The 21,973-nt window shown below is 40.3% G+C and overlaps 1 protein-coding gene across 1 annotated transcript in view; it reads left to right on the top strand.

Moving 5' to 3' along the window:
- The window catches only part of CSMD1 (CUB and Sushi multiple domains 1), a 1,845,645-nt gene that overhangs the window by 1,748,914 nt on the left and 74,758 nt on the right, over positions 1-21,973 (top strand). Inside the window, exons 53-54 of the mRNA XM_067558441.1 lie at positions 10,371-10,544; positions 16,706-16,879. Coding sequence (XP_067414542.1) covers positions 10,371-10,544; positions 16,706-16,879 — 348 coding nt within the window. The remainder of the gene's footprint in view (positions 1-10,370; positions 10,545-16,705; positions 16,880-21,973) is intronic.

Raw genomic sequence — 21,973 nt, 5'->3', positions numbered from 1 at the left:
TCTGTTTAAGTACATTCATGATCCCTCATTACCATAATATCTGAGCTCTTCACAGGAAGCAGATTTAAAACAAACAGAAGGAAGTACTTCTTCACACAATGCAGTCAACCTGTGGAACTTGTTGCCAGGGGATGTTGTGAAGGCCAAAAATATAACTTGGTTCAAAAAAGAACTAGATAATTTCTTGGAGAATAGGTCCATCAATGACTATTAACCAAGATGATCAGGGACACAACCCCATGCTCCAGATGTCCCTATACCTCCAACTGCCAGAAGCTGAGACTGAATGATAGAAAATTGCCCTGCTTTGTTCGTTCCATCAGAAGCATCTGACACTGATAACAGACTGGGCTAGATGGACCTTTAGTCTGACCCAGTATTGCTGTTTTATGTTACGTTCTTGCCATTATGTGTTGGCAGAATGTAATGCCAAAAAACCCTTTCAAATGACATAAAAGGCCTACACATTTAGATTGGGCATGCAGAAAATGAGTGCAAAAAGACTACAAATGAAAGCTTTTGGTAAATGCTTTTCTTGTGAATATCCTTCAAAAGACTTTACATTTTACTACTTCTGATGAGAGAGAGAGAGAGTATGGCAAATTTTCAGCCTCATTGTATCATCTCACTCCAGCTTCCCCTGAATGAAAAGGAAATTCTTTAAAGTCTATCTCTTAATGGTTTGTTGAGGCCCAGCTAATTTTCCCTTCTGAAGAAAATAGCTTCCTTTGCTCAAACTAACTTGCTCATACCAGATTTTTAGTGTAGCAGTCTGACTCATCCATTCCAAATGCCATTTGGAACACAAGGGCTTTGAATTCTAGTTATGATGTTTGAGAGCTGTGGCCATTTTAATCTAATTTCAAATACTTTTATTTATTCATTTTATTCAGAGTTTTTGTCTTTGCATCTTAGCACATGTACGTGGTTCTAATACCAATATACAGTCATCATAGTGTCAGTGTACCTGTGATATATTTTCCCCCAAAAAGTACACTATCTTTCTTACTTTTTCTGTTTTAATGTTATCTCTGATACAAAATTTCATTTGTTATACTATGGTGATGACTTACAAGAAAATTGAATCCTTTTGTAAGTACCATCATATTGCTAAAATAGCAAGATGCGCAGTGGTGTCTGAAGTATTTTGTTGGAAGATCTGACTTGATTTTTTTTTGTTTTACGCTTCACATATTATTTTTTTTCATTTTAAAATACACATTGTTAAGAGTGATGGCACCTTATTATGTGAAATAGTGGCATAAATATAGAGGGAATAATATAAACAATTATTTTAATGAATACGTCTGGAAGTATGCAGGTCAAACATGAAAAGAGTGATAGTGTAAGTCATATGATACTTCCCATTTCTTTTCCTGAACATTTTTTGGGAGACAGTATTTGTTTATATTAAACCGATTTGTTTAATAGTGAACTTTTTTGTTTATTAATTTACAAATTATTTTTGTAATTAAAATTAAAAATTTAAATACAATTAAATACATACATGACGTACAATTAAAATTTAAATTTAAAAAGCAATTGTAAATTTACAAATTTACAAATTTGTTTAATAGTAAACTTTTTGTTAGACACTGGACAGTGTTTGTTAGACACTGGACTCTTCTTTAATGTGCCAGATCAACTTCTCTGGCAAATGAAACTCTCTGATTAGATACTGTTGAGCAAACTCACTGGACTTAACTCTAATCAAGAGGTATGACACTTCTGGGGCTGAAAGGTAGTTAATTCACCATGTCCATTCAATCTTTGCCATCTCAGGTCCGGCCCAGCACAATAGTGACAGTGCTGCAAGTAAAAAGTTGTTGTTAGATGTATGTTGTACATTACTTTTGCCAGAATTGTGCCTATCTCTACCCAGTTCTTTTACATATTATCTCACATTTCACATGCAAAATACACCAATATGTTTTAAAGGGGGCTTTAGGTCTGATTCAAAAAAGCCCATTAAAACCAATATAAAAATTCCCATTGATTTTCAGCATGCATTGGATGCAGGGTTTTGTGACTCAAGAGATTGATAATGGGAGAAGAGAGCCTTTCAGAGCTAGTGTGCCAGAATAAATTTAGCTCAGTACAACTGTGGCTGAAAATAGTTCTCATTGGCCTATGTAAAATAGCTCATGGTCTCTGTCCATTTTGTAATGAACTAATATCCGTATCACAAATAGTTATCAAAATTGGCATTCTTGTTAGCTGTCTCAGAAATGATGTGTCCAAGAGACCTGTAATGTAACTGTTCTATGGATAATAAAAGGACTTTGTTTCCAGGTAGTTAGTATGACTCATTTAATGCCCACAGAAAAGACCTGTGAGTCCAGATTTTTCATCCTGGCTTGATCCCATGCACTGCACCATTGCATCATTTTCTGCCCACAAAAATTTTTACCTGTAATTCATTCAAGACCAAGCATTTCTGTATACATTTGCAAATCAAACTGTTATTTTGGGTAACTAAAAATTAATAATCCTGATTCAGAACAGCAGTTAAGTAAGTGCTTAACCACATCCTTACACAGAACAGCTCTGAAGTATGTTCTTAAATCCCATTGAAGCCTGGGATGGAGTTAAGCACATGCTTAAATGTTACATTGAGTAGATATGCTTCACTGAATTGGGACCAATATTTGTCTGGCTATGAATTTCAAATGCAAAATTTCACTTCCCAGAAAAGAGAGCCATATTTCAAAATTTAGGCCTAAATGTCTATTTAGCAACTTTTATAAATACTAAATAGCCTTTTTTCAAAAGCATAAAAATGTAATAAAAAATCTGAAAAAATCCAGAAAAATAGAAAGAATTTTACATTGCAAAATCTGAAGTACTGCATAAGGCCTTTATTCCACAGTTAATAGTGCACAGGTAAACTGCTGCACCTTATTTTTATACAGAAAAGTAAAATGTATTTGGCTGCTGCTTGTACACTAAGCTCTCTAATGGAAGTGCTGACCCAACCTTGAACCAGTTCAGTAATTTCTTTAGTTCTTGAAAGCATATTATAAGAAATGATCCACTAACAGCTTCCTTAATGTACTTAGAACCAAATTTGGCCTGATTGAGAAAATTAGATAAATTTGCTGTTTTATTGTCCTGCTCCTTTAGTTCTTGAGCTCCTGGAATGTTTAATCTAACCAAGTCCAAACTGACGGAAAATCATTAAAACTAGAAACTGGAGTGATCTGTAAGTGAAATGAATCACACAGTAAGTGCACAGGGATGTTAAGTTCTTATTCAGATAGAAATAATGTAATACTCCAATTGGCACTTCTCAACTATTCTTGTACCTGACATTTCCTATGCTTCCATATGTCTGGCTTAGTACAGCCATTGAACATTAATTTTTTACTCATTGGTTATTCAATAATCAAACATTCAAGTGTAAGGAAGCTTAAGATTTGGGCTGTCTGAGGAGCATCTACAAGAGTACACAGTTTTACTTTGATTCAAACCATATGTGATTATTAATCTCTTTTTTCTTTCTGTTTACTTGTCATTTTCCATTTTTCCACCTGTTTCATAGCCATTCTACATCAAAGACATTGTTGCTCTGGGGGCCTAAGCAGTTAGCCAATAAATAGGGCTTTGTAGGTTTGTCTTTGTTAGAAGGAGAATTTATTGATATGAATCTGGTATATTCTTTGATGAAATACTGTTTGCTTACAAAGAAAGTACACAAAGTTCTTCTTTGATTGATTGAACATGTCCATTCCACTCTAGGTGTGTGCCTGCCCCTGAGCACAGTCTGAAGAAATTTTTCTCTCAATGGTACCCGTTGGGGAAGTTTGAGCGCCCTCTGGTGCTGAGCACTATTAGCACTGGAAAAAGCACTCAGTTGACCTCGTGCCCCCTCAGTTCCTTCCTACAGCCCAAGACAGTCGCTAGAACTGCTCTCCTTGCATTCACAAACTTTCTCAGTGGTCTTTATTCTTACTGTACACAATTAGTTGTAGTTATTTTAGTCAGTTTTAGTGAATTTTAGTGAAGTTTGGTGAATTGGTTAGATGTAGTGTTTTTGTGGTATTTTCATCTGATACCTGGGATGCCTCAGTCACTGGGCTTTAGGCCATGAGCCTCCTGTAACAAGGCTGTGTCCCTGAGCGACCCGCACTCAAGTGTCCTGAAGTGCCTGGGAGTAGCTCACATTGGAGACTGTTGCCAGATCTGCAGGGACTTTAAGCCTTGCACGAAGAAGGATTGGGAGGCCAGGCTGAAGTTTTTGCTCATGGACGTGGCATTGAGATCTCCATCTGAGCCACACCAGTCAGACTAGGCACAGAGCTTCAGCATCAATAAGGAGTCCCCTCCTACTGTAATAGAGTGCTGACAACATTCGACATCCCCAATGCCTAGAAAAAGGCATAAGAAACAGCAGACTGAAGACTGAAGCTCTGAAGACTGCCACGCTTAGGTATCAGAGTAGAGTGAGATGTAAGCCAAAGCACTCCTCTGCCTCGGTACTGCAGAAGTTGGCACTGTTAACTCCAGAATCTGTCTGGTACCAGAAGAGCCTTCTGTATCCTTGGCACCATGCAGTACCGACCACACCAGAGGTATTTGCTACTGCCAGGGACCTTGTCTTGTTGTCAGTACTGGTATTGCTGCCAGTACATTCCAGGCGTTTCCATCTTTCCATGGAACCGGGCACAGGAATACCATCAAGTTCATAGTCAGGAGGTCACTGGAAACCTATGCCAGTCTTTTGGCCCTTTTGGAACCCATGGGGATTTCTCCCTGTTTTCCAGGGCACATTGCAGGCACTCCTATTCGGTGGCCTCAGAAAGACAGGCAGCACTGTCCCACCTGGCTTCACCCAGACTGGCCCCAGTACCAAGTCCGGTACCAATCTACAAGAACTGACTGAACTGCTGGCCTCCTTTTCCTCCTCCCGTGATGATGCAGTCTCAGGAGGGGGCATGTTGCTTCCTCTGTATGACTATAAGGTCACTAAGAGTTGAAAAGAGGATAGCCTTGAATCTGACTGTATGTCTGGAGGTAGAGCTCACGTGAGACCCCTCAAAATTCAAGGCCTTTTGTCGCTGGCAGAACTTTCACTTTACATCAACATCAGGGAATTCAAAACAGTTCGTCTTGCCTGTTTGGTTTTTCTGCCCCACATCAAGGGCAGAAATTTGTTTGTTCTCACAGACAACACTGCACCCATATTTTATCTCAACAGGCAAGGAAGAGCTTGCTCTTCCCTCCTTTGTCAGGAATCAATGCCACTATGGGAGTTTTGCATAGCACACTCAATCCACCTTGAGGCCTTTTGCCTTCTGGGAGCACAGAACAAGCTGGTAGATTGCCTCAGCAGGTCTTTCTCCAGTCAACACAAGTATTATTTCTGCCCAGATGTGGCCAGAGACATTTCCCAATAGTGGGGAATTCCTAAAATAGACTATTTGCAACAGGTTCAACAGAAAGTGTCACCAATTCTGTTCCCCTGGGTTCCATCACAGACACCTTCCTATTATCGTGGATGGGGCACTTTTTTTTCTATCTTCGAGTGATTGCTCATATGCATTCCAATTAGGTGTGTGCACGCCCCGTGCACAGATTCCCGGAACCTTTTTCCTTAGCACACCTGCAGGGCCGGGTACGGCGCCCCCTGGAGTGCCGCGCTCATGTCGCGGTATATAGGGCACTGCCGGCCCCGCGGGTCCCCAGTTCCTTCTTTCCACCTCTGACGGTTGCTGGAACTTCTGCCCTTTGCTATTGCAAGCAGCAGTCCTTAGCTTATCGTTCTTGGTTGAACACCAGTACTTGTTAATTTAGTTTTTTGTTATTCAAAAAGAAGTCTATTGTTTAGTTGTCAGTTAGTTGTTAAGTGCCCTTACGGGCTCCTGCAGAGCCATGCCTGGCTCCACAGGCTTCAAGAGTTGTACTCTTTGCTCCAAGCAATTTCCAGTGAGTGACCCTCACAATCGCTGCCTTCGTTGCCTCAGAAAGCAGCACCGAAAAGACAAGTGCCGCATCTGTAAGTCATTTAAGCCCCGTACCCAAAAGGAACGCAAGACTGAAGGCTTTACTTATGGAGTCCGCACTGCGCCCGGCTTCTGAGCCATCGAGATCCCCGGCACCGAGTGTCTCTTCGGTGCAGAGTGCACCTCCGGCACCGGCAGCGGCACCGAAATCCTCAGTGCCGACTAAGAAGAAGAAGCGGCTGGAGATCCCCTTGACGGACTCCTCCCTGCACCCAGCTAAGCAGGGAGCTGCTCTGGAGACACCCCAGCCACGTGCCGTGGAGGTTTCTCCGGCACCAGTGTCTCCTCGTAGGGAGCCTTCCCCGACTCCTGCGAGTGGGGGAGCGCCCCTACAAGAACTGTCGACGCCGGAGGCGTTCACCGCGGCAAGGGCCCTCATGGCCTTGCTTACGCCTCCGTCCCCCCCTCGGCCGAGGGACAAGGGACCTGCGTCTCGGGGCAAACCCGCATTGGGTGGCCCCGGTGGGTGGAGGAAGCACTGCTCCCGATCCTCACCCAGACGGTCACGGAGGGTGGAGAGCCGATCCCCTCCGAGCTCTGACACTCGGTCGTTGAGCGCCTCGGCACCGTGGAACCGCTGGCGGTCAAGAGGCCCCAAGAGCTGACGCAGAACCTGCAGCGCCGACTCCGGCACCGATCGCAGCTCCGGCTTGAGCACCCCGGTGTGGGAAACATCTTGGCACCGCACCAGCTCGCCTACAGACAGCCCGGGTCGCCATCCCACTGTGTTGGCACCGGGCCAGGAGGTTTTGCCGAGTGCCTTCGCTACGGCACCGACCATGGCGGCGTCGACATCGGCACCGCCACCACCTGTTGCGGCACTGGCAGCCTCCCTGATAGGAAAAGTACCCTTGCCTCTGGCGGTCCTAAGCATTCGGGCACCGTCGTACCCGATACCGCCATACCCGGCACCGTCGGCACCGATGTTACCAGCACCGGCACAGTCAGCACCGACGATACCGTCACCGGCGCATCCCGTAATGATGACATTGGCACTGTCACAACCGGCACCGATGATTCTGGTACCGACACGCTCGGTGCTGGTGGGACCGGCACTGGCACAGATGACATCAGCACTGACCCTTTCGGCACCGACGGGACCGGCACCGACCCTCTCGGCACCGATTTCATCGGCACCGATGATACCGGCGTACACTATGCTCGATCCTGTCGCGGTACCAACCAGCGCAGCGACGGCAGGAAATGTGCGTTCCCGCTCAGAGTCCCCGGCACATAGCCGCAGACACCGCCGTTCACACTCCAGAGGTGGCAAACGGCGCTATAAGAGGTCGTGCCATAGACATAGAAGGTACAGCTCCTCTAGCTGTTCTTCTTCTAGACGGCGCCACAGGCATAGACACGTCTCGACCTCCTCTTCTTCACGAAGCCGCTCCCCGCCTAAGGGCTGTAAGAAGCGGTCTGTGGGCTCAGGCCACCGTGACAGACATGGGGAGGCCTTTCAGTACCCCATTCCGGGCTGGGCCCAAGGCCCTTGGCAAGGGCCATACTGGGGTCCATGGAGCACCCATCCGACCCATGGGGTGGAGTCGCTCCATTCGGGGGTGGTTCAGCCTCCACCACCCTCAATTCAACCACCTCCGCAAGTGCCCTCCGAAGCGGAGTCTGACCTGGAGGAGGGTCCCTCTACACGGCCCACTCCCTTATCCTCCTCGTCATCCCCAGACGAAGGGACCTCTAGGGATCATAAGTCACCCCTTTTTGATTTTCGGGCGCATCAGGACCTCCTTAAGAATATAGCCAATAATCTGGGTCTACCCCTTAAGGAAATGTCTAGCCTTCCATAACTGTTGTTCTTCAAGGTGTGTTGCATGTGTCCATTCCATGACCTGCTATTCTAACCCTCTACATGGGAGTTTTCCGGAAAGAAGGTCATGAGCTCAACTTGGCACTTCATACCAGTGCTTTATAAAGCATGCAGTAGCAGAAGATGTTCGAGTTGCCCTAATGAGTACCACTGAGGGAAAAATTTCCGGCGACTGTGCTTGGGGCATGCACACACCTAGAGAGGAATGGACATGTGCAACACATCTCAGAGAACAACAGTTATGGAACGTTAGTAACCATTTTTTCCTGTTTCCCTGAATGTAATAGAAACAAACAATAGCTGACCATTTTCTTGAACAGAAATCACTTTTCCAGCAAGATCCCATGTGTAAGGAGCTCTGTCTCTCTCTTCCCTTGAACTCTGTTCCCTCTTAGGCTTTCTCTCTGTCTGCTTGCTTTTTTCCCCTCTAACACACACACACAGCTTGCCAAACAATACGCTAACCCTTGTATTTGCAATCAGGGAAGCCATCCATCCACAGGGCTATTCTTCTGACCAGGCCTCTCCATGTAGCCCCTTTGTCTTGGATGGTAGCTTCTATTGTTTCCAGCTATCTTGCTACAGAAAAAGACTTAATTGTGTCTTCCATTTAAATGGAAAGAAGGGTGAGTAACACACAGTCGGTGATTGTTGGTAGATCAAAGATACTTTTGGTGGCAGTCATTAACATCTTCCAGTATAACACCATACCCCATCTCAGCTCTGGCCATCATTCCAATAGAGTTTAAAGTGATGACACTCTGAATCCCAGAAAGACAAAAAGAAAGGAAATAATGTAACAAATTAAAATGTATATAAGCTTAAGTATGTAGATATTTACATAGTGTTTTTGTCAGTACTTTTCAGATCACAAACCCAAATCAGTTTTATTGTCACTCAGATCTCATTTGAGTTTTCTACTCTTCCCTGCCCCCTCATTTCCTTTCAGATATCCAGGAGGCCCATCTTTCAATCTATTTCTGCAACATGTCCATTGATTCTGTGGAGTCTGCTAATTGAGGCAGACTTTGCCCAAAGTGTTCTAAGGGAATTCATTACTGTATGTCACATCTCTTCCAACCTCACTTTCTACATATACAGTCTCAGTTTCTGGGTGCAACCAAGCTGAAATTCTGTCCTCACAGTACTTACTAAGATAGTCCATCTATTCTTGTGTCAATTCTTAGTATACCCATTAGCATTAACCAGGTCTGTGATAGTCTATAGATAAAAGACCCACTTGATAACACCCATTAACATCTTCTAGCACAACAACATTTATTAAAGTATAGATCAAGATTTTACTTCAGACCCTGAGAATAGGAGAGCACATAGCTGCATTACTCCAGGAGCAGTTCCAAAAATGAATCTTGTATTTGGACAATGGCTCCACCAATCTCTCTCTTCACACTCTCTTCCACTTTCTCATGTGGTGGAGTATCAGCCTTGCAACGGAATGGGGACAGCTGTGTTATAGTTCCATATTTCCTGCGTGAACACATAGGAGCACGTGAGCAGAATCTTGCCCTTAAATACACCAAAAACCTATATTTAAGACAGTGACACAAATTAATAAAATAGAAGACCCAATTCTCATTGACACTATGACCTGTTTGCATGGCTGAGGCAGAGTAAGGGGGCCTAAAAGAGAGAGTAAATGTAATTTACTGCCAGAGCAATATATTGTAAATGAGAATCAGGCTCAGAGAAAATAAGTTACAATATAACTAAGCCTGCTGTGACCATATATTGTATCTCAATGTGGAGTATAATGTCACATACATATCCAAATTTTCAAAAGTGGCCAGTGGTTTTGGGTGCCCATCTTGAGATATCTGAAAAAATTAGGCCCAAGAGGTGTTTATCACCTATAGTTCCAACTGAAACTAATGAGAGCTCCAGTTGCTCAGCGCCTTTCAAAATCAGACCCAACGTGACTCAAGTAAGCACTCAGACACTGAAGGCCCCAAAGTAAGTGTCCGCACTTGAAAATATTGGTCTTAACCTCTTACACCTACTATAATACTGGCCCTTTTTAAAAGTATCACCACAACATATTACTGAACAACTGCATCTCCCATTGATTTTAGTGGGAGCTGTCAGTGCTCCTTATCTCTGAAAGTCAAATGTTTAGGTTTGTAAATTTGGAATTTAAGTGCTTACCTGTGAGTACCCTTATTTCAAAAATCGACTTCCCTGGATATCACTATAAGTTCTTGGCTTACCACAAAAGAAATTCCATCTGACTTTTGACAAAGTTCCTTTTAAACCAGAAGGTGTAACTAAGTTATACAAAACATAAGTGAAATGTTTTAACTTAAACACTTGATCCTGCAAAGTACTGAGCACTGCAATTCCTTTGCCTTCAGTGGAAGCCAAAGGCAGTGTGCATATCACAGAAAGCACTTAGCACCTTACAGGATTTGAATCTAATACAGTGCTTGTCACAAAGGTGAATGAAGCAGTAGTTTTCCATTAGCATCTTTTAGTATTAACAGGATATATCTGTATATATTCTTGATTGGTTTGTTCTTTTATTCTAGCTGGGCATTGTGGTTCTCCAGATCCAATTGTAAATGGCCACATTAGTGGGGATGGCTTCAGTTATCGTGACACTGTGGTCTATCAGTGTAACCCGGGCTTTCGACTTGTCGGTACATCTGTCAGGATTTGCCTGCAAGATCATAAGTGGTCTGGACAAACTCCCATTTGTGTCCGTAAGTAGCGTTTATTTTTCACTGAATTGTTTTTTGTTGAATTAAATGTTAATAATTATGAGTGGGATTTTCAAAAGTGTCTGAGTTAGCAGCAAAGTCATGGATTTATTTAGTAGATTGTAAGGCCAGAAGAGACCTTTATGGTCATCCAGTCTTAACTTCTTGCACAGTACAGGCCATAGAACAGCACTCAGTAATTTCTGATCAAGCCTATAAACTCTGTTTGCATTATGGCATATATTTTAGAAAGAAAGATTTACTTTTCCCTTGACTTTCAATGAGACTTGTGCGCCTGCCTCACTTTGGTGTTTTTTAAAATCCCGCTCTTAATTACTGAAATTCTTCAGTTTTCTCACCTTTCTCCCTCCCTCCTCCTTTGATTTCACTGATATTTTCTTGAACAATAGAACTTTTACATTAATGTCAAGAGTGGGTTAATGTTTCTCTGACTATGCTTTCATTTACTTATTTTGGGCTGTTCAATTTTAATAAGATTTCAGATTTTTCTTTAATTATTGGTGTTTTTTAAACACTTTTTTCATTTATGTTTTCATTTTTGTCATGTTATAAGTTGTTTGTAATGAAAATAGGAGTATTTTCATTCCCATAAGAATGCAAAGTCGTTGACACAATGATAATCAATAGCACGTTCAGTTCATTTTAATATCTCTATTTTATTGTTAAGATGTGCACTACTACTGAACCGTTAGATAAAAAATAATGTAACAGTAAAATGGGACATTTTCACCTGGCCATAGCTGCCAACAAAATCTGCCAAAAATGTCATTGTCCTTTTAAAATATTGTTTACATTCTTAAGTGATGTACATTCATCAAAGGAGAATTATCTCCAGTAAATCTTGTAATGTATTTATTTTACTATGTATTAAGTGACTGCTGGGATCAAATCTCTTTAAAGATAGTAGTTAAAATTGAGAGGGAGAAGGAGATTTCTCCCTACTACATTCATATTATCATTACTATTATAGATGGAGCTTTCAGCAACACCTATCTATAATTAAGGCTTCATAAGACATTCCATTATAATAGTTTTCAGTTGCTTATAATTTTGCCAGATTTTAAACACTCAGGCAGTAATTTTCCAAGTCAGAGGCTTGGCTCCAGCTTCTTTTCTTTTCTTTTCTTTTCTTTTCTTTTCTTAACAGCTCAGCTGTTTCTGAGAATAAAGTTGGGGAAAAGTTGTTTGCCAAAATTAAAAAATTCTTCCAAATGTTATGCTGAGAAGCTCCAATACCTCCATGTTTTGAAATTTGAAATTTGCAGAGGGACCAAGGAGAGGTGCCTTTTGCTCTTAATCTGAAAATTGACCCCAAGCTTGGTCAAATTATGAGTGTAAAAAATATTGTTTGCACATGTTCCCTAGAGGTTTGTTAAAGCAGGCACGAAATTCTCTGAACATTTAAGTTTAAAGGGAAGGTGAAATGATACATGTGGCAGGGATGAGGAACGAGCGCAGAGGAGGAAATCTGCCATGCTGTGGGCGAATGGGAGTTCCCCATCCCATTATAATATCCTGAAATGTTATTTTTTTTTAAATCTTTCAATATTCTTTAGGTAAAATTTTCAAATGAGCCAAAGGGCCAGAATTTTTAAACCAACAGAAGTTAGGCACATAGGCACTTTTGAAAGTTCTACTAGGTATCTATCCATATCTTTGGGTACCTAAGTTTCTTTAAAAGTCTGGCTGGAGTGATGTAGAACTTTGGGTTCCATTTTCAGAAGTGACTTAAGCATTTAGGAGCCTAAGTTTCATTAAGGGGACTTAGATGTCTTAGTACCTAAATAACTTTTAAAAATGAGGGTCCTAAATCAGTATAGGTACTTTGCATAATGTTACCCTTGAATCTTAAATGATTTAGAAAAATATCACAAAGAAAAATGGGTTTGTGATACACCTGTCAGTGACCAGAACATGGGCTGTTAAGCATAGGGGTTACAACTGGCATCAGGAGTCAAGGATCAGAACAGAAGCAGTAAAATTATGGAATTGATTCATTCGCCACAACAGTCTCATATCGGCCACCACCTGCCAGGAGTACAGAGTATCACCGCAGACAGTCTCATTTGCAAGTTCTCACACGATCACGAATGGGAAATGGACCCAACAGTACTTGATAACAAATTCAGTCACTGGGGGACCCCAACAATAGATTTGTTTGCTACTTTCCTGGAGAAGAAATGTCTCCATTATTGCTCCAGAGCCAGACTGGGGAAACAGTCACTGGAGCTGCTTTCCTTCTCCAGATGGAACAGAGACCGTCTGCCTTTCCTCTGTTCCCTCTTCTCATTTCACATAAGCCACCAAACAGCCAGTGGATGATAAGACCTTTTGGTCAACATTAATCTGTGCTGAGCAGGTGGTCCAGAATTGACAGATTTACAACAGGACTGAAATATGGTTTTATGCATGAAAGTGGAAAGTCAGGGTTGGTTTGTATTGTTGGGGCAATGTAGGAAAGCTTGCACTGCCAGTACTCCTTCTGAGTTGTATTTTTTCTGGGCTAAGTAGAGATCTTCAGTTTCTAGGGCTAACAATCCTACGTCCTTTTGTAATTAAACAAAAATCTGGAAATCTGGAAAATATAATATAAAGTAATACAATGAGCTGTGTAGTTAGCATTGAAAATATCCAGTCCAACTGTTTAGTACCTTAATGGTTTCCAGATTTGGTACCCAGACCTCATTTTACCATGGCATATTTTAAATACTTATAACTAGGATATTATGTATGTTATGGGGGGTGAGGGAACTGGAGAAGAGAGAAGAGGGTGAGGTCAGATTTGTAATGCACCAGTTACATGACATGATGCTATCACAAGAGACCTTAGATTTTCAAAAATATTGAGCACTACTTAAAAACATGAAAGCTGTGTGACTATATATAAAAGCGTTGAAAGGATTGAAAAATACTATAATGCTAAAATTACCTGCTTTGCCTTCTTTTTATATTTTCCAGCACTTGTAGTTCTTATGCAAGCCCGAGAATTGTACTGTTGATCTGTCAATAGGTCAGTGATGTACAACAACAATAATGGTGATGTGGTAGGGTTATATTCAGTGTCTGAGACCTTTAGTTTCTGGAAGGCATCACAAAAAGCAGCATCTGTCAAGAGTAATGAGGGGTGTAAATAGGATCTGAGTGCCTGGAAACACGCATCTGTTGAAAAGGACAATAATCTAAACACAAGTGACCTTCACTATCAGAATTTTTATAGGAGACTTTAATGTTACGTTGCAACAGCCTGCCTTATATCATCTGTTCTGACAGCACCTTTAAAATATAATATTATTAAGTAGAAATCATGTTGTACGATTTCCAAGGTGTTGGAAATTGCCCTGTTTATTGAAACTTAAAAACCTTGATAATTTGTAGCAGTTTTAAAAGAATGAAGCCATTGGGCTATCAGACAACAGTTCTTGTACAATAGCTAGATGTTACTGTGACAGAGTGGGAATTTTCTGTAATATTTTATGACCCATATGTAGGCCTCCATTTCCCCTATAATGTACATGGCTACTTGTAAGGGGAGGGATGGAGAAGGACTGTATGCTCTAAGGGTCAGCTAAGAGACATAGGTCTGAATGTCACCTAGATGTCTGAGCCTGAAGGGACTGGCTGAGGCTGACCCCATATCCCTGGACAAACTGAGAAGACAATGGCAAATCCAGTCACCAGGACATTGACACCTAGCAACCAATACCCCAGAGGGAGATGGATTTCCCCACCTCTTAGTGCGGAAATTGAGCAAAGATCCCAGCTTGAGAACAAAGGACTGGGAAAGTGTGAGCTGGTGGGTATAAGTGTTGGTTGCTGAAAGGAGTTTGGGGGTCTCATATGGGAAGTGACCATGGAGCTCAGACTGAAAGAGGCACAGAGCTTGAACAATAGAGTTTACTACAGATTGGCTGGGCTATGCTAACCAGAGTGGTCTGTGCTTTAACCTTCATTTCTCTATGCTAACCTAAGGACTTCCTGTGCTGGGTTCCAGTTGACTAATAAATCCTACTGTTTTGACAGTGCTGTTTGAGTGTCACTGTGAATTCTTGATGAGGTACATTAATCACTGAAGAGTATACAAGTCTCTCCAAGGAATCTATCTCAATTGGATTCACTGAGCAGAGCTCACGATGTGAAGCAAGAGTGCTGAAGCCCTAGAGGTTCAGTCAAGGAGGCAGTGAGGCCATGAGACTTACCCTGGAGGAAAAGTGAGAGCCTTTGGGAGTCTGGCACACTGGTTCCTTCTAGAAACTGTTCCAAAGCTGGAGGCATAGCACTGATCTTGTGGATCTGTCATAGTTGTGTAGTTAAATTTGTAAATCAGATCCTCAGGTGCTGTAAATCAATGTGGTTCTGTTGACTTTAATAAGGCTGATAAACATGAGCTGAGGATGTGGCCTTTAATTCTTTATAGAGGGGAAAATCCCACTGAATTCCAAGAAATTGTTCCTGATTAGTTAAAATGGTCTTGGGCTGTTAGACACCCAGTAAAAATAAAAGGAAACAATTTTTTTTTAATTTATTTTTTCAAATGGAAAAGCAAAGAAGGAAACAACACATTTAAATGAATGCAACATTAGTACTGACACAATGTCGAAGAAATGTAAATATACGTCTGTTACTTTCTGCTTTTAACTTTCTCTTTTCATTTTTATTTTTTTCCATATTGTCACAGAAATAGGCCAGTACTTGACCATAAGATAAGAGTATAATAGTTATAAATGTACTCTAAAATATATTTCCCTTCATAATTTGTTTACTACTGGGTTTCTTGAACCTTTTCCTAAGGCATCTGCTCTTGGTCACAAGATACTGGATCTAGATGGCTCACTGATCTGATCCCATATCGCATTCCAGTTTATTATAGAACACTTCTGAACTTTATTAACTATTTTTCATTATGCACTTTTCCTTTATCTCTCTCATCACTTTTCTTTACTTTCTCTATATAGCCCAATCTGGTTCCTTCCACTTTGTGTCACTTCTAACAGGATTTCCAGGGATTCCCCAAATATCATAAAGACAGCAGAGCAAAAAGCCCCTGTATATCTTACTGCATCAATTCTGACTCTGCTTTCTGAATTAAAGCACTTAAATGAACTATTAGAATGTCTGTTCATTCTTTAATATTTATTAACTACTGGCAATATGCTTCATGCTATCCAAATCAGAGCAAATCACCACCAATGTCCCAAATGACTTACCATCTAGGGCCAGCATCTTGAGACATGCTTAACTTTGAGTCGATGACTAGTTCAATTGACCATAAGATTTACAATTAGTTACAAAAATGTAGTTCAATGCAATTCTAAACTATTGTTTTTAACAGTGACAACCCGTATGACCATGGCAACAAATTTAGTCAATGGGAGTGGTTATCTTTGCAGGATAGAAGTCATTGTGAGAAGACACAAACAAAAATAATTAATAATAATTAATAAATAATTTCCTTACATTTACATTACATTCCCTTACATTACATACAGTGGTAAGTGCACTGGTCTGTGGGAGGACCAGGGTGACATCCCTATTTAAAATAATATTTCAGCAGTATAGCTCCAAAACTTTCAGGTAGATAAAATTAGAGTTTGATGTTTTACGGTAACTACACATATTTTGTTGGGATTTTTTATATTACTAAACTTAGTTCTGGCTTCTCTACCACGTTATTTAAAATCCTGCTATTCAATCCTGCTATACTTTTTTCTGAAGTGTTAAATAAAATCTTAGTTGTTTGGAATACAAGTTTCTGGACCTACAGCGTTTTGAAACATACAAGAGATAGAGGAGAAACTTTTTTTTAAATGATCTAGCTGAATAGATGAGGAAGTCTCAGACCTGCTTAAAGTATGCTATACATCAAAATATACTTATATATACATTTATATGTATTTATGGTGCAGTATTTAAAAGTAGAGTAAAATACAGATACTGAAATTTTCTGAACTTTTTTCAACATTTTTGTAAAGAAATATAAAAATAAGTCTCACAAGTTTATTTTCTATTTCCTTCAATGTTTTACTTTACCAGTACATAAATAGAAAAGGTGACCAACTTAATAAAGACAGTTAAAAAAAATGCAAGAAATACTATAGCACTGTACATTTCAATTAGATGTTAGTCAGTGTGTTTTCTTTTAACAGCTATCACATGTGGACATCCTGGGAACCCAGCTTATGGAATAACTAATGGCAGCGAGTTCAATTTGAATGATGTTGTAAACTTTACCTGCAGCACTGGGTATTTACTTCAAGGTGCCTCTCGAGCACAGTGCCGGAGCAATGGCCAGTGGAGCAGCCCTTTACCTGCATGCCGAGGTAAGAAATATTTCTATTCAGCAAGTACAGTACTCCCTAAGTATGTATTCCAAATAGAACCCTTTCCACTGAATTCAGAAGACTTTGGATCAAGTTCTAAGACCTGAACTTTAAGGGCTTGAGACATTTTTGCACCTGAGCTATGCACTGGCACAATGGAGAAGGGACATGGTCAGTGAAGTGATGGTAGCACCCTGATTCTCAGGCATCCAGCCCCACTTTACATTATGCCACTGCTCTAAGCTCCTAAATAGAGCAAATTCTCCTGAGGCAATCTGACTGCTTATAGCAATGTAAAGTGTACTTTGCACTGCATAGGTGATGAAAATGTACAGAGGATCCAACCCTAAATTTTGTATTCATAGTAATAAATCATTGTACACAACATCAATGATTTTAGGTGCACTGCACTACTGTTATCATAAGGAAAGGAGTACATTACTCTTATTAAAGTTTATAGGTATGCAGGTTGTGGTGTGGTGTTTGATGGAGTAGCCACCCAGCGCTCCTGGGTCCAGTGCTTCTATCAGCAGTCAGCCCTCACCACAGCCTATAGCCCTGGCTGGGGCCCATGGGGTCTTCACCCCTTCTCTGGGGAGAGCTTTGGCCATCCCAGCTGCGGCCGGTGGAGGGTGTCCAAGCTTGCCCTCTACTTCGGACACCAGCCCAGAGACTCTGACAGCAGCAGCCTCTCGCTGCTGGTGTGCCTAAACTGTTACAGTCTTTTCCCTGAGCTGTTTCTCCACGCTGCCCTGCTCGGGTTTTAGTAGCCACCCTCTTGGTAGTGGCAGCTTTCCCCTACTGTGGTTCTGTTCCCCTCGTCCACTGCTGCTTTTGGTTGTCACTCTGCTTCCTTCAGCTCCTCACTCTCACAGCTCCAATCTCCCACAGCACTCTGACTAGAGCAAGAGCTTTTAATAGGTCTTGGGCGGGCCCTTAATTAGCCCCAAGTGGTCTCATTAGCCTAAGGTTACCCCTTCCCAGCTGGCCGGGAATGGGGCTCTGACCAATTTGAGGCTTACATATCTGCCTTCAGTGATTCTCTCATAGCCACTTGGACATACCTTATCACAAGGTAAATCATGCATCAAAATGAAAATATGCTGTATTATTTCCCTCAGACTTATTGATGCTCTAGTAATATTTGAAAGGTTTCTTCAACTCAGGAGCTATCCCAAGACTGTGGAATAAATTTTTTCAGGAACTAAGGATCATTACAAACCTCAGCACCTTCTGCTCAAAATGCAAGGCACATTTATTTGACCTTGCCTGTGTACGTGTTAGAAAAGACAAGGTCAAAGAAATGTATCTTACACATAGAGCAGAAGGTGTAATGATCCTTAGTTCCTGGGAAAATTTAATTCCACAGTCTTGGGGCAGCCTTCTCACACAGATGAATTTGGCCCTTATTGTAGAGAGGAGCAAAATTATTGATTACTCTCTTCTTACTAGAGTTTTAGTCAATCATTTAGATATCCTGAGCTTAGGCCATAGAGCACCTTTACGATACTTTATTCAAAATCCTGTGGAAAGCCATTGTAGAGAGCAGAACAAATTTGATGTGCACATGGTATCTTGTGTTGCCGAGAAGATGTGCTGCAGTGTTCTCTACCAGCTGGAATTTCCCAAGTGTTGAAGGCTTCATGCCCAGTTAAATCTCATTTCTGTAGTCCAGCTGAGAAATGATATAGGCAAGAATAATTAAATAACATTAAGTGACATCAAATTACACTCTGAATGCAGATATCATGAGTGCTTCTTTGACGATTCCTTTGAAAGTTTTCGGTTCTCTCCCCATTGGTGTGAATCTGAGGGAAAAATTCTGAAGGGGGAGGACAGGGATCTTTCAGTCCTCTGTCCCCATCAGCATTAGCAATCACAGAAGCATCCAATCTGAACTCTAATTAGTCTCATGGTTGAAAGATAGGTCAATACTAAAGTAGATAAATTAGTTACCTATGCCAGTTAGTATGTTTTACCAGAATATTTTTGACTGAAAAAATAAATCATTGTGGTTATTTAAGCATGAAATGAATGTGAATGCTACATTTTCCCTCCCAGAAATCCATATCTTTACAGTGATTAAACGCATGGCACACTGATTTCTTTTTATCTTGTGTCTGAGCAGAAAAGTTTTGGGGAGACTAAAAAGGGGAATACAAAGTCTGTGATAAAGTCAAGTGCAGTTATTGCTGGTTTTATTATCTCCATATGTAGGTATATTAAAATCATATATTTATTTCAATGATTGTTGCTAAGAATGATAATTAAGTGTGGTGATTAGATCATCATGTTATTCCAGAGCTGGTTGATGCAATTTCAAGCTCAGTGTGTGAGGAATTAGATTCTTAGCTCTCATTAAACAATAGAGAGGTAGCAATTCCCCCAGTCACTTCTCTCAAAATATAATGAAGTGAATTGTCTAGCATGGCAACATAATTATTGGGACTGAGCTACAGTAGTTGGCAAAGAGGTTCCCATTTCAGATCAAATGATGTTTATTTTCTTATATATTGTAATGAATCATTATATTGTACTTAACACACTTAGAAATCTTCCCCCACCTCTCACACTGAGGAAAAGATATAAAGGACCTTCTCAGTAATATTTTCTCTGTCAAATAGCAATTTTAAGAAAGAAAGTTTTTATACATATAATAGTGCAATGCTAGTTTATATGGTTTGATTATCACCATTGGTTTTCAGGTTTTCAACCCCATACAATTTCCCTAAGCTGAATTGGGTTTGTTTTGAATTTTTTGAAAAACAAACAAACAAGCAAACACATGGAAGTTAAATGCAAGAAACTAACATGAATGAGAAATAGACTTTAAGGATGTCAAGGCTTTGAAATCAAGTATTTACGTCATGAAATTCCAAATGTTAGGTTGATCTGACGTTATCTTAGGCATCTTTCACGTGTCTAGTACTGTTTCCCTTTTTAAATGTTATATATGAATGGAGTTGAATCCACATGGGGTAGCTATAGTAGCTATAGATTTTTCAATAGTTTGTATGGTTTGAAATCTTGCGCAAGTGCCTAAGGTGTCCATGTGGGATGGGAATTATGGCCCAAACTCCTGCCAACATCCATCTTTTTTGGGATCCCAGTGTAATAAAGCAGCTCTTTCATTCCCAGGGTGCAAGGGCTGCATTTCTGTCTAGGCTTTATGCTGGCTTTACAACAATGGGCTTTCATTGTTTTTCCCCTTGTTCTTATTCCACTTCATACCTGTATCAAACGCAGACAGTAGGCCAAAAGGTATGCAGAAGTTTTTTTTGTTTTTTTTGTTTTTGCCTGTGTACCATTCTAAGATATGTAGGGAATTCCATGGGGCTGGGAGTATGCTCAGTGGACTGGAATGTTCAGAGATTTGAGCATCCAGCCTCTAAACTCTTATGAGCTTTTGATTATTCAAAAACTTATAATTTGTCCAAGTCTGCATGAATTTTCATGGGAGAACAAACGACATCTCCCTTAGTCCAGAGCTACTCCCCTGCCAAACTTAATGTCTATGTTCCAAAGCATCAAGGTACTAAAAGACTTGGACTTTTTTTAACTAGCAAAAACACCTGTGTTCCATAACTTCATTTTTGAAATGGGAGAACTAAATATGCTGAAATTGTCACATAATAATATTACTTAGCTTGAGAGAGCAAGCCAAATTGCAGCCAAAACAGCTTAAATTTTGCAAAGTTATAAACAATTAAAATAGTGGCATATCATGGAAAGTGTTAAGAAAACATAATTATTGGAGTTGCTGCCAGTTCCACCTACAGAAAAACACACCCAATATCTACTCTGGGTGGGGGGGGGAGGGGAGGGAAAGGCTTTGAGGCCCTGATTTAAGAAAGAATCCTGATTGAGGATAGCACTTAAGTGAATTTCCAACTTCATTCTTAAGTCCCATTGACTTCAAGGAGATATTAAGCATATACTTAAGTGCTGTCCAGAATAAAGATAGATTTAAGAATTAATTTAAGTGCCTTTGGAAAAGAGGAGTCTTACTTCTTTTTACTTCTGTTCGCACTGGGATGTCAACTCATTTTGAGAGAGTTAATTAGGTTCTATTACTTCTTTTCCATCATCAAAAGTATCATTTACTAAGTTTCCTGAAAGGCACTGATATTGCACAGATACCACAGACTTTGTCTGCAGATTCATTACTAGAGGTGGTGATATTCAAGAAGAGAGAAACTAGACTTGATGCTCAGAGCGTAGGCTGAGTTTGCAAGACTGGCAGTTAGAAAAAAAATTACTTTTACTAGTAAACTGAGCATGTTAGGTACAGTAACTATTGAGACACAGTCAACATAGTAACATGTTGCCATTTTAAAAAATCCCTTTACAGAGAGACCACACTTTTAAAAGATCTACATCATGTTGGACATTTCTATTGGTCTAAAAAATCCTTTGGTTTTGATTAGATGTGTTCCCTAGAATGTAATAATCACTATTTTGTCATCAGAAAATACTTAGTTTGAGCAGAAAGGAAATCTTTGATACAAATTTGGTTTAAGTTTATTACTGTATTGATTTGAGATGTAATGTTGGTAAGGAATTTTAAAACCATGAGGTCTATTCCTAATATCTGGTGTATGAAGCTATGATCTATTTCTTGGGGCTGTAAGAGACAGCATTTCAATAACATTGTATTTTATATTGATAAAATCAGGAAAACTTTTGCCTTGAGAACTGGTATTGTTTCATATTTGTACTCTGCTTCTTCATTATTTTAGTACAAATATTACTACAAGTAATATTTGATATTGCAATACTGTATTAATATGCATATATCTCTTCTCCAATTATAAAAACTACATCCTGAGAAATATTCTGAACTTTTTATTTGAAAATTTATCATTTAGAATGATCAAACCTAACTTTTTAAGTCAGAATAGGTGAGAGTGAGAATTAAATACTTTCAAGTGCTTCTGTAACTCAACTCTGCGCTATGATGAACATAAGTAGTGTATCTATTTGTTTCTATATACAACAGAACTGATTATCTCCTGCAGAGTCATTATTTCATAATCTAGAATAAGGAGCTTTCTGGCATCCTCCTGAGAATCATTTTGTCACTTAAATGACTGA

This window comes from Emydura macquarii, unplaced genomic scaffold (genome assembly GCF_026122565.2).
Source record: "Emydura macquarii macquarii isolate MOO-44397 ecotype Brisbane River unplaced genomic scaffold, CSIRO-AGI_Emac_v2 contig_2063, whole genome shotgun sequence".
In the NCBI taxonomy this organism is placed as follows: domain Eukaryota; kingdom Metazoa; phylum Chordata; order Testudines; family Chelidae; genus Emydura; species Emydura macquarii.
This window is presented reverse-complemented; position numbering and strand designations above follow the sequence as displayed.